Consider the following 13,084-nt stretch of genomic DNA (forward strand, 5'->3'; position numbering starts at 1 on the left):
GGTGGGGCTGGGTGGTGAGGGGCTGGGTGGGGCTGGGTGGGGGTGGGAGAGGTGGGGCTGGGTGGGGAGGGGCTGGTCACCCCGTGGTGCCGTTATAAAACTCAACGTTTAACCTACTCACGCCGGCTTGTGCCCGCCCTCACAGGCGGGCATATTTGCGGAATACACCACGCCGCCGTTGACCCTGGCCATTGACCGAGCAACCCAACGTTCCTACCAGCTCCCTCCGCAGGAAAAAGTGTTTCGATTCAGATCTCTTGAAGTCTCCCTCGAAACAAAGTAGCCCTTGGCCCAAATTGGGCTTTCACCTGCTCAACAAATGTCAACGATCATCTACGAAACTTTTGGAGACGATTTCTTTATCGGAGGAGTGGCAACTCATACCCGTTGCCGGCCCTGAGCCGGCGGTGGAAATGATGACCGCTACGGACTACCCCACAATAGTACACACGTCATCAACGACGATTACCGATGAGAATGACGATGAGGCTGGTTCTGCTGGTGATTAAGATGAGCATACTGCGCCGAGTGAACGCCAAGCCGGGATTTGAACTCGCGACTTTACTACTCAGCCGACCGCGATGACCCCCGTGACACCCAGGCTGATCTGAAGATCTCATTATTGCACTTCTTTACACAGAAGTGTCTCGCCGACTTCGCCGACTCTTGTTTTGTCACCGAGGATCCTGCCAAGTGTTTTCGCAGTAGTGGGGGGGGGGCAATGATTGCTTTGCACAAAATCCCAAACGAGTATCTTTTTAAAATGTACCAAATTTGGACCATCACACCGAAAATGACTCGCTCTTTGATAAATACGTCACAGGATATTTAAGGTGCAATGTGAAGTGGACGGAGCATTGTATTCTTAGGGTGAACACACCCGGCAGTATTAATCAGCGTGGCCACTGGACTTCGAACCACGAGTCTCTGCAACAAGCGGCGAACAACGCAAACGGTCTGGCCATGTCCCCTGGTGGCACGTCGCTGCTTATAGTTGCAATGTCAAACTCACCGAATCCTGCAGTCACGAAAGCTTCAAATCAATATTCACCGAATCATTTGGAGTAGTGTGCTTCGTCAACAAACGGTTGTTGGTCAAATCCCGATTCAAAGCATATCCTGCTTAAGAGAGCGTGGGACAGCGCTTATCTCTGTTGGTGGAAGTAAACCACTGGTGGAAATTCCTTGTTCTCACAGCAGGGTCATTCTATCCACAGGTCATCCACCACAGTTGACTCCCAACGAAGAGATCTCGTGTGTTCTGTTAATGAATCACGTCCGTAAGTGTGGCCACTTGAACTATTTACCCGATTGGAATTTCATAAAAAATTAACAGCTTTAAATAGCGATCCAGTGCTTATTTGGTAACCAAAAATCAATATCTTCACCGGTTCCGTGTCTCTACCACAGCTATTAGAAGCATCTTGCGAGAGAAACAGACCCAGGGCTCGAACTCATGCTCTCAAAAATAGTGGTCCAGTGTCTTTCGCGCAACCATCAGAAAATCAAGGTGGCCATTGTGAACCCAATAGGGCCAGCAAGAACCCGTGGTATAACCCCGACAAAGGACATTTATTCAAATTCCCATCGGAACGTGCCGAGAACGGACGAGTATCCATACTTTTAATCGCAACTACGTTTCCTAAACTGCACAAGTACAATATTGCCTGAAATGTCAAGACGAGCTGAATTGTTCTATCACATGACCGGTGTATCAACACATGTCAATAACACTGCTATAAAAGGACGAACTATAACAGACGATGTGTTGGGTCATACGGCATTTCATGGCATGTAAGAAGGTCCATTGCGTAGAACGTCGCCCATGGAATGTTTAATTTAAAGGCCACAGTGTGAGTGACGGGTGTGTTGAGTTTATTTGTTAATTGTGCACCGCTGCCAACGCAGCAGCAACATCACCAAGTACGTCGATCTGTTTTATAAGACAGCGTAGCACTTTTTTTTCACCGAATTCGAACAAAAACATGTCTCTTCTTGTTATTTTGGTTGCGACCCGAGCTTAGGGTTCATAGAGCCAGGCTTAGGACAGCTTTATAGTTTATAGAGCCAGACTAAGGCTGTTTTTTTAACCAACGCTTTATTTGTTAAACCCCTAAAGTAAATTACATTCATCCACTCCAGTCCCCCAAAGCCTATAAACAACGCTTTACATCCATAATTAAAATGTGAAAAAGGCAAGCGACGCAAACCAGAGACAATTAAATTTTCTGCAGAAAAGCCAAGTCCTAAATAAACTTTAAAATTAATAAAACGTAAAAACAAATTCAGTTGGTTACACTTTTTGCATATTTATACCAAAAAAAAACAGTTGAGCAATTTGTGCTTCAGCCACGTTAGTTGGCTTAAATGTTCACGCATTGACGATCACAGCCGTTTCAGTTAAGATAAAGATTCAACAACCGGACCGAAAGATAGAAATAACGTATATGCTCTCCCCTGGTTACGGGACGTCAATCATAAGAGATAATACATCTCAGTGGACTGTCGCCTGGTTAAATAAAGGGTGTTCATCACTAGAGATAATGGAACTCGAAAAAGTTATCGCTTGGTTAAAGGACGTCGGTCACAAGAGAGAATAAATCTCATGAGGCTCTCGTCACAAAATAATGAATCTCAATGGGCCCTCGCATGAATCAATAATTCAATCACAAGAGACGATCAATCTCAGTGGGCTCTCACCTGTTCAAGGATGTTAATCGCAACATTGAATCACTCTCAATGGACTCCCACCTGGTTAAAGTATGTCAATCACAAGAGATAATATATCTCAATTGGCCCTCAAATGGCTAAAATAAAAAGTCAATATATATATTAATGAGATTATATCAATTTTAGGAGATTGAATTTTAAACGCAAGCCAGATCTGGATCTTGACAAATACCCATCGGCATAAAAGGCTGAAAATGGGTCTTTGGCACTAAAAGCAGTTTAAAACTGGGTTTAAGGGATATGCAAAATTTGGCACACTTGCACATATATAGTACATTACACACACTCATATACATACTTCCAAATATTCATATACGTAAACAATCAAATACAAAAACACACATTCATGCACACACACTCTAAACACATCCTCAACTATACATCCACACATTCATTACAGTTCTCAGCCATATTACATACACACTATATAGATATATACCAATATATGTACCAATATATACTCATTTATACCAATTAGCATAGCCATACTCAATAACATGTAAATGCACACATACATTCAGACACATGCTCCTATACATACTCACAGATGGTACACCCTCGTATACTTTCACTTTACAAGAACAAAATCCCCCAATTATCCTCAGACTGGTTCGAGTAAGTTCTGTTAGCGAGCACCTATTTAGGTCGGCATGGCGAACATGGAGGTAGTGCAGCCAGCACCAATGCCTGACCCCATCATTGCGGACCCACCCATCCTGGACATCCGTGAAAGAAAGAGCTTCATAGCCAATCGGATTCCTCCTGCAGTCTATATAAAGATTCCGATTCTGATCTTCTCTCCACAGTGCTGATGGTTTACACACTCGGGTGTTTATTTAAGGCGAAGTTGACCTCGGGGGATGCCCAGGGCAGTTACAGATACCACTTTCCACTGTTTGGTATCAACAGTCAGGAAGCAAACCCAGGTCACTGGGAACATCGCTCAGTTTTCAAACCGCTGCGTACCCCAACACACGCACGCGTATACAGCAAACATGCACACCCTAAACCACAAAATTCTTTAAAACATTAATCTCAAAGCTTTAAGACAAATGTTTGTCGATAACAATCCAAGAGGCCATCAGAACATTGCTACTCCATTCTCAGGAAAAGGTTGTCTGGGTGTGTAAATGTTAAATGTAATCAATTTAAAACTTGTGCCACACTCTGGAATCTTTAAACAATTGAATAGCTAGATTTAAAATAAAATATACCTGCCAAAGTTGGGGTTGTGAAAAAAAACATTTTAAAAGAGTCCTCGGTTAAAACCTTAAATTATAAACGCTGCAACCGAGCCAGCACCGACAAGACCATGGGTTCAACCGACTCCTCGAGTTTGGGGTCACTTGCTGCGTGCCCACAGCCAGTTTACAACAACAAAAACAACCCCACGTGCCCGGTAGACAACTGGGCTGACGCTCGGATTCCAATAAAAGCCGGCACCAAGCTGAACACGGTCCGTGCGACTCGCAATCTGGGCTGTGTAGCTTGCTTGGCTGAGCAAGCTACCCACGCTTCAGATGGGCGGGCCTGGTAAACAGCTGTGACACATACAGGGGTAATGGAAAAAAAAGCGATGTATGCCGTGAATGGCATTTCTCGAATTAAACTAACTTCACGATTGTGTTAAAAATAGGCACGGCAGAACATTTCCAAAATAATGACTGCTTCCCTCTGTCCGTAGAGAGAGGAGAGGGGGGGGGGATGGGGAGGAATCGAATCCATGGAGCCATGTTTTGGGGCAAGGGCCGCGCCGTGTCAGATCATTCCTGTAATAGCCGAGTTGCCAACTGTTGTGGGAATGCAACATCTTTCTCCCTGAGGAGGCTCATCATGGTTATGTCAGAGGAAGTGAACCAGCACCAGCCATGAGCACACCCGGTTGCCATTGGTCATGAGTTTAAGGCTTCAGATTGGTTTAACAAAAAAATAAATGAATTTGGGTTGAATGCAATTTTAGTCATTGTTCAGCCGTGAGGACTCATTCAGTCGAAATCAGGGAGAACATGAAACTGAACTGTAGGATAGCCGCTGAAGGACATCAACGGGTAAAACGTCTGGAATTCAGGTGGCTCACAAGTCAAAGGGCTGAGAGCTGCCATCACTGGACTCCTGGGTTGGAAACCAGTCACCCCCCCCCCCTCTGTGAATAGGCTTGATTTTCAATTGTAGCGAGTTGTTGGTTTCAGCCTGGTCACCAATAACTGTATGAAAAAAACCATAAACATTTTTTATTTGGCACTCACGATGGTTAAATTCCAAATCAGTGTTAAAACGATCAGTTTACCTTTTCACGTGATGGACAATTCTCTCTTTCAGGTGAAAAAGGTGTTCTTCTCTGGTGGATAAGGAGATTCCTGAAATAGTTCTGTGATATCTGCTGAGAGTTCTATGTCAGTTCTGTTTCATGACGCCGAATGCAAAATTAGGATGAAATTGGGGGAAAAGAAATTGATCCATTAATATTGAAAACATTAAACCAGGTTAAAATTCAACACTAATTCCAGACGTCAATGCCTGGGTGCCTGAGAATGGAGTGGTGTGGTTTAAATGCCTGCTCTTAGGAATTCTGTCATTGAATCTGCTTAGCACCAAGTGCGATGTTTGACGATGAATTTTCTTTAATCGAAAGCTGAAAATAACAAACGGAAACGCGACAACCCCAACGAAAAATATGCGGAAACCAAAGCAGCACCAGATAGCGGCAAAATGAAATGTTGGAAAGTAAACAAAAAGGAAAAAAAAAGGAAAAATTGACAAATGTTTGTAAAAATAGCAAACCAAAACGCGATGGTCAAATGAAAAAAGAAATTGGCAATTTTTTGTGTTTCCATTTGAAAAGTATTTGTGTTAAAGGCACGTCGATGTTAGGGTTTGCGGTAAATCGCTTAGTTTTAAAGGCAAGAGAGGCCCTTTGCAAGGCTCAGAGCTGCGATTTCATTGCAAAAATGTGCACTTAATTTGAATAATTTGACTGTTTTGATATACTCCAGTCGGGTGTCTCTGGGGTCAGAGCAACACGACTCAAGGAGTTGGGAGATTGTGACTTCAAATCCCCAGCCCATCATCATTATTATCATCTCCTTCATCATCGTCGTCATCCCTCCAGGGGTTTATAGAATGAGAAGCACCACTTTTTCAATCAAAAACTGTGACCATCATATGGACAAAAACTGACCACTGGCATTGGGAATGTGGAATTTGCATCTCTGGCTTAGAGCCACCAATGAAGATGAGTACCACAAGTTGGACACAAATTGGAGCAGAAAATAGTCACTTTAATTATATATGTTTTATTTATTAAGTTTCCTATTCCTGCTCAATTAAGCCCGATGTCTGGATGGCTCTCTCATGTGGTTCATGATGGCCTAGTCAGAGACACCGAAGGCCTACGTTCAAGCCCTGGGTGTCTCCCCAAGGGGTAGCAACTCACGTCGATTGGCAGCCTCAGAGCAGACAATCCACATTCCTATGGCCAGGGGTCAGTTTATCCACAGGACAATATTATCCAGATCATGATTATTTATGTTACTTTGACTTTGAACACAGCCTTCCATCTGCTGTTGTTGGGCAGTACAAAACTATGCTGCCACCCTCTCTGTCTTAGTGGAGTTATTGTGCAGTGTCTCTCCTCCGTGGAGGGCTTTCAAGCTGAATGTAACTCGGTAAGGCAGTAGGCGGACACGCCGAGGCAACACCCTCCTGTGAATGAGTTGCGGGACTCGGAGAGAGGCGTTCCCGAGCCAGGGAGGGAGAGGGAGGCGATCAGGGATCAATGTCGGTGATGTCCGTGTCACCGATTTTCATAGGGGAACCCAGAGTCTGAAAAGAACAAAAATGCAGACAGAAGATATATTTACACACACACCACCATCATCACCATCAGCAGATGCAGGTGGTCAAGCCAGATAACCACGTCAGGAGAAGCGGAGTTGTAATATCGCTTTGATGTCTCTTTCAAATTTGTGGATCGGGCATTGCGTCGTTATATGTTGCTCTGTTCCGGAAGACCACAGTCGCGCGCACTGAAGAAGGTTTTAATTTTCTATTTGTGCATCGGGTATCCGTATTTGCCATGGTTTGTGCGGATGCGGTTTAGGGTTGACCATGAGCTCCATGGAAGATCTTCTGCATTGGGTCTTTCACAAGGTGTTTGTTTGTGAGTTCTTTTGAACTTCATTCTGCTCTCAAACCTTCATTGGTGTCAAACTCGCATTGTTGAAGGTTAAGCACATGGGTTCAAAAGGGCTTGCGTGATAGGTCGCCTATTATGTTTTCTCTTAAATGCAGTGTTATTGATGTGTTGAGTTTTTGGGCTATTTGTGCTTGTGCACCACTGTCAATACACTTCGATTTAAAGCTTTCGTGACTGCAGGGATTCATCTTCTTGGTTCTTTATTATTTTATTACTTCCCTTCTACGTGACTTTACCGAAAGAACCAAGAAGATGTCAATACACTATCAAATGAACTAATACATCTAATTGATGTGCATTTATGGATTAGCAATTATAATGCGATGTGCTTTTCTGCGTCTATAAACTCGGGTTTGCGGGATTCGTAGCACAGTGTGCTAACTGCTGTGCCACTGCTCTCCACTCATACAACACGAAAACACAAACAGATTTAAAGCGAATTTATACTCACACAAAATACTATCCTGATGGTTATGTCAGATCATAATGGCCATGCCAGATTTATAACGGTAACTAGCATAAGTACCCGGCGTTGCCCGGGTGAAAAATATATTTCTTAATAACCTTACATATATACACACCCTCACCACTCACCATTCACCCTCACCACTCTCCCTCACCACTCTCACTCACCACTCATCCTCACCAATCACACCCTCACCAATCACCACTCACCCTCAACACTCACCCTCACCACTCACCCTCACCATTCACCCTCACCACTCTCCCTCACCACTCTCCCTCACCACTCATCCTCACCAATCACACCCTCACCAATCACCACTCACGACTCACCCTCAACACTCACCCTCACCACTCACCCTCACCATTCACCCTCACCACTCTCCCTCACCAATGACACGCTCACCAATCACCACTCACCACTCACCCTCAACACTCACCCTCACCACTCACCACTCACCCTCACCACTCTCCCTCACCACTCTCCCTCACGACTCATCCTCACCAATCACACCCTCACCACTCACCACTCACCACTCACCCTCACCACTCACCCTCACCACTCAACCTCCCCTCACCACTCACTAATCACCACTCACAATCGCCACTCACAACCGCCCTCACCATTATATTTTTGCCCCAGTCAACGCCGGATATTTCCCATTCGTAGCAGTTTATATCAACTCTATAAGCAACTTATATTAAACAGGAAGCGCGATCCTAAAGTAATTTACAACCTTCGATTAGTCCTTTGTGCGATTCAAAGAATCGATTCCTGGCATGTTGGGGGTTTACATTTTGAATGATAGAGTTTCATTTTCATTGTTATTTTATTTTTTTATTTTTTCAGGAGTTTTTAATTACATTTTTGCCCCGGTCAACGCCGGATATTTCCCGTTCGTAGCAGTTTATATCGACTTTAAGCAACTTATAGTAAACGGGAATCGTCCGAATCTAAAGGAATGTACAACCTTCGATTCCTTTGTTGCGATTCAGAGAATCGATTCTTGGCGTGTCGGGTTTAAAAGTAATTACACAGTTGTTTTTTCATTGGTATGTAATGTTTGAAAGTTTTCATAAGATTTTAAATGTATTTTCCCCCCGGGCAACGCTGGGTATATCGAGTTTATACCACAAATGCGTGCGCATATTTTTAACGGGAATTAAAAATGGCGTCCACCCGGCAGCGAATGCGTCGCTACCCGTCGCCAGGGGCAACCGCCGTCCAATGAAACTGCGTATGGTCCGGCGACACACAGACACACACACAGACAGACAGACAGATTTGCGATTTTATATATATAGATTTCAGTGACCGTGAGCTAGCACCGATTCATTGCTGGGTCTGAGTCACAGGGCTGGGTGTATGGTAGACAATTGATGAGTCACAAGGCTGGGTGTATGGTAGACAAAAGAGCAAGGGTCAGAGGCTGGAGGAACCACAGGCGACCAGGAAGGCAGCCATACAATGAACCGGCAACCAGCAGATGCCAAAACTCTGGCATCCTCTATATATACTAAGATGTTATTGGCCAATTAATGAACGTTTGCATGTGGCAGGATATCACAGCACCCAGAGAAAATCCACACCTGCGAGGGAGAAACACTATCCCAGAGATGAAACAGGTGGAAGTCCACATTTTTGCTATACGACCTTCCTCCTGGCGAGCCAGGATACACCACATCCTCGACATAAACAGGGAGTTTCACAAAATCTGTGCGATCCACCAGCCATCGCCTTCAAAGTGCTGGATTACAGTTACCCACAGCAGCCGCCACCACCACCACCCAGTAAAGAGCTCCAAGTAAAGAAAAAGCAAAAAAAGACATTCTGGGAGTCACCTGTTCAGAGGCCCTCTGAGTGGTGTCTGTGGAGCCCTCGGCCTCGTCCTCAAAGACACTCGCAGTGCCGGTTGCGTCCTTCTCATTCAGGAGGGCTGTGATGCCTGCCAGTGTGTCCTGCAGCCACAAACATTATCACAGCATATCAATAATCACACGTGCGAATAATCTGCAAATAAAACAAGTGTTATAGACATCATAGTAATAATACACTGACAGCCGTAGGCATAAGCACGGCAGAGGTGGCGTCCACTGTGGAGATTCGGCGATATGGAGATCAGCCCATGTGCAGGAGCGATATGGATTGTAGCACAGCGAGGTCAAGCAAGATGGCGACAGCTTGCGGAGGCAGTCATCCAACAGTGGACGACTGGTGACGCTGAACGTCATGCAAATGCATGACGTTCAATCAATCATCAATCCAATATTTGACACGTGCCATGGTCAGCAAAAATCTGAGATGGAAGGGTGCCCGGAACAGAAAAAAATTAATACCGATTTAAACTAAATGTTAAACAAAATAAGACTGCTGGTGCTGTTGATAATAATGATTTAGACTTTGTAACATGCGCACAGTTTCAGAGAGAGAAGGATTCAGAGGTGCGAGAAATCACAACCAGAAAGGCAACTGGAATTGCCGCTAACAACTGCCCGATCTCTGTGGTGCAATATTGGGATGTTTGATGAAGACCATTAATGGTTGTTTATACATGTGTAGTGACTGTGATTGTCACTGTCTGGTGTCAGGCTTACGAAGCCATGGCGGATGTGTTGGCATTATGTGTAGACCGCTTACTGGGCGTAGTACCAGCCCCAGTGGGGCTTGCGTGAGCGCTGGTCAGCACGGAGGCACCGCGTACAGTGTGCGGTGCGGGCTCCCGGTGAGGGAGCAAGAGGGAGTGTCAGCCAGCCAGGGTTACGTTGGGGCATGATACGCTGGTTGATCTGCCGACACGTCACCGGATTATATTGGAGGGGGGTCACCGGTGGGCGGGGGTCGCTGGGCGGTCACGTGGTATAGAAGAGCTCTCGGGAGCCTTCGGGGAAGAGCTCGAGAGATCTAGAAGGTGGGCGGGGCGAAGGGCGGAGCCAGCCCCAGCCCAGGCCAATATAACGGGGCCCCGTGAGGGGCTCGGGGTTCTTCGTGTTGCTGGTGATGAAGATCCACGTCGGGTAAAAGAAGAACTCTAGCCACGCGGTCCGGGACCTAGCTTGTGGTCCGGGCCGGCATAGCGAACCATGTCTAGTTCTGCCGTAGCGTGGCGAAATGGGCATTCAACACCCGAGTGTAGGTTGTGTTATGTGAGGTTGAGTTACTGAAATAAATAGTGTTGCTCCCAAGACAACGTCTGCGACTCAGTTGGACTCACTACACATGCGAGAAGAAACCGGAGAGCCTGGAGAAAGCGCACGAGCGCCAGGGGAGTAACACTCTATCTCTGGCAATGTATGTATGTGGAACTTCTTTCGCACCGTACATAGTCAACCGTGCTAATTGGAGGTGCGGGGGGAAGGACAAGCCAGGGTACGACACCTCCTCGCCACCCACGGGAAGGGAGCTTCTCAACATTTGCACAATCCACCAACCCTCGCCTCCACTGTGCTAGATTACAGGCGTGCGCCACCATCGCCCAACATAATGAATAATGATGATCATGATGGCGATGAAAATGATGATAAAGATATTCCTGTCATCAGCAACTCACCTGTGCAGACATGGTCCGTTGAAAGGCTTTTCCAATAGAAGTCTCGTTTGAGATGTCAGTTTGTGGAGCGTAGTACTGATCTGACATCTGTGAACAAAAAAACAATAAAACTCCCTTCCACTCTGCCGGGACAAGCGAGCCCTGTTTTAGAGCACATAGTAGGTTGGCACATCAATAAAGATCCCCCAAAGAAACTTTAAGACTTTTGTGGCAAGTGCTGTTAGCGAGCACCTATTAAGGCCAGCATGGCCACACAAAGGGGTGGGTGGCGAGCACCACGCTTCAGCCTCCTTTGGCTCCCAAATTATTATGTTTACATACCCAGGCAGCTATTCATTTAAGGCCCATTCGATCTAGGGGAGGCCCAGGACATGTTCAGATATTTGTCACTGATATTGGCCACGAGTAGGAATCAAACTCAAGCCACCAGGTTCGTAGTGCAGTACGCTAACGTGTAACCACTGGTGCATCACAGACACACACAAAGATTCTCCATGAAGCCATTTCGTCTGTTGAGCCATTTCTGTTCACGAGCAACTATCAAGGCTGGCATGGCTCACTAACGTCAATGCTGAAGTTTAAAAAACACACCGGGTGGTCATTTAGGGTCGAGGTTACTTAGGGGAGGCCCAGGACAACTTCTGATAACAACTTGCCACTGATATTACCCATGGCAGGGAATTCAACTCAGGTCACCACTTGGTTTAAAGCACAGTGCACAATACCAAGGGACCACCACTCCCCACACACACATTGATATGCAAAGAAACCATCACATACATACATACACATGTACCTTCTTCTGAAGCCACTGAACAGTCCATGAGAGATGGTAGGTGTCACCACGAAAATATTCTTTGGCAGATGAACACCTACGCAGTATATTCATGCACACATTTCAAAATTATATAGATATATACCAAGTACAAAAAATGAACATATATAATACAAAGATCCTCGGTGTAGCCTTACACAGGCTGTTGGGGCAAGTGCTGTTATCGAGCACTCATCCAGGGCGGAACAGCACACGAGAGGGTGGGTGGCCAGCACCACGCTCGGTCATCTTTGTCTCCCGAGTGGCAGTGTTTACACAACTATACCAGGTACCCATTTGGGGCTGAGCGACCTATGGGAGGCCCAGGACCGGTTCAGATAATCATCACTGGTGTTGGCCATGAGCGGTAATCGAACCAGGGTCACCAGGTTCGTAACGCGACGCGCTACCGCTAAACTACCGCTCACCATTAATATGCACGCATACACATGCATTTCACCACATCCATGCACATGCATATAAACACATCCACACTTGACAATTATGATTACCAACACCATTTTAAAAGCATCATCATCACCACCACAACCACCATCACACTACCATCTCCACCACCAGCACCACCATCTCTGCCATCACCACCACCAATTGCTGAGTCAATTCAAATGCACCATAAACCACAACCGTTAAAACTGTTAACTCCACCAAACATAGACCTCTGACCTCTGGGCCAGCCCCATGATGAACTTGATGCATTGGTAGCAGCGCGAGCTGTCCGTGGTGGAGGTCTGATGCATAAAGGCTGTGGACACAGACACACGCACACGCATATACACATGTTGCATGCAACAGTCGTTGTCCCCATGGATAAACTGTCCCTCACCATGGGAATGTGGAATTTCCACTGCTGGTTCAAGGGCCACCAGTGGAGATGAGTGCCACCCCACACTTGTTTGAGCAGGGGACAAAAACCCAAATTTGAATACAGAGAAATAAAGACACATTAATACAGGTACACTGGTACACATATACAAGTTAACACACATGTACATTCAAGGACACACACGTCAAGTCAAAGTGTCTCATCATCAACCGAACAACAGGACAGCGTCGCTTTCCATTTCGGCCCAGAATCAGCTGTGAAAATTCCACATTCCCATCAAGGGGCCAGTCTCTCCGCAGGATGACCACAGTTTAACTACAATTCAGTGTGCCGTGGTGAGTAAATAACGTCTCGTCTCTCTGGAACGTATGTGGGGGTCTGCGTCCATTGTCTTACCCAGAAGCCCTCGCTCCCGCTCGAAGGTGAATTTGAGGCGTTCCGTCTGAAGTGGGTCCTCGATCATCTACAGACAAAATCAGCAATAACATTCG

The 13,084-nt window shown here is 45.9% G+C and overlaps 1 protein-coding gene across 1 annotated transcript in view; it reads right to left on the minus strand.

Annotated features, from left to right (window-relative positions):
- Window positions 1-1,858: 1,858 nt before the first annotated feature.
- The window catches only part of USP24 (ubiquitin specific peptidase 24), a 58,197-nt gene continuing 46,971 nt past the window's right edge, over window positions 1,859-13,084 (minus strand). The window contains exons 61-66 of the mRNA XM_078622477.1: window positions 12,990-13,056; window positions 12,434-12,512; window positions 11,732-11,807; window positions 10,936-11,022; window positions 9,230-9,346; window positions 1,859-6,552 (exon numbers count right to left, since the gene is read on the minus strand). Coding sequence (XP_078478603.1) covers window positions 6,496-6,552; window positions 9,230-9,346; window positions 10,936-11,022; window positions 11,732-11,807; window positions 12,434-12,512; window positions 12,990-13,056 — 483 coding nt within the window. The 3' untranslated portion in view covers window positions 1,859-6,495. The remainder of the gene's footprint in view (window positions 6,553-9,229; window positions 9,347-10,935; window positions 11,023-11,731; window positions 11,808-12,433; window positions 12,513-12,989; window positions 13,057-13,084) is intronic.

This window comes from Lampetra planeri, chromosome 3 (genome assembly GCF_965212315.1).
Source record: "Lampetra planeri chromosome 3, kcLamPlan1.2.h2, whole genome shotgun sequence".
NCBI classification, from domain to species: domain Eukaryota; kingdom Metazoa; phylum Chordata; class Hyperoartia; order Petromyzontiformes; family Petromyzontidae; genus Lampetra; species Lampetra planeri.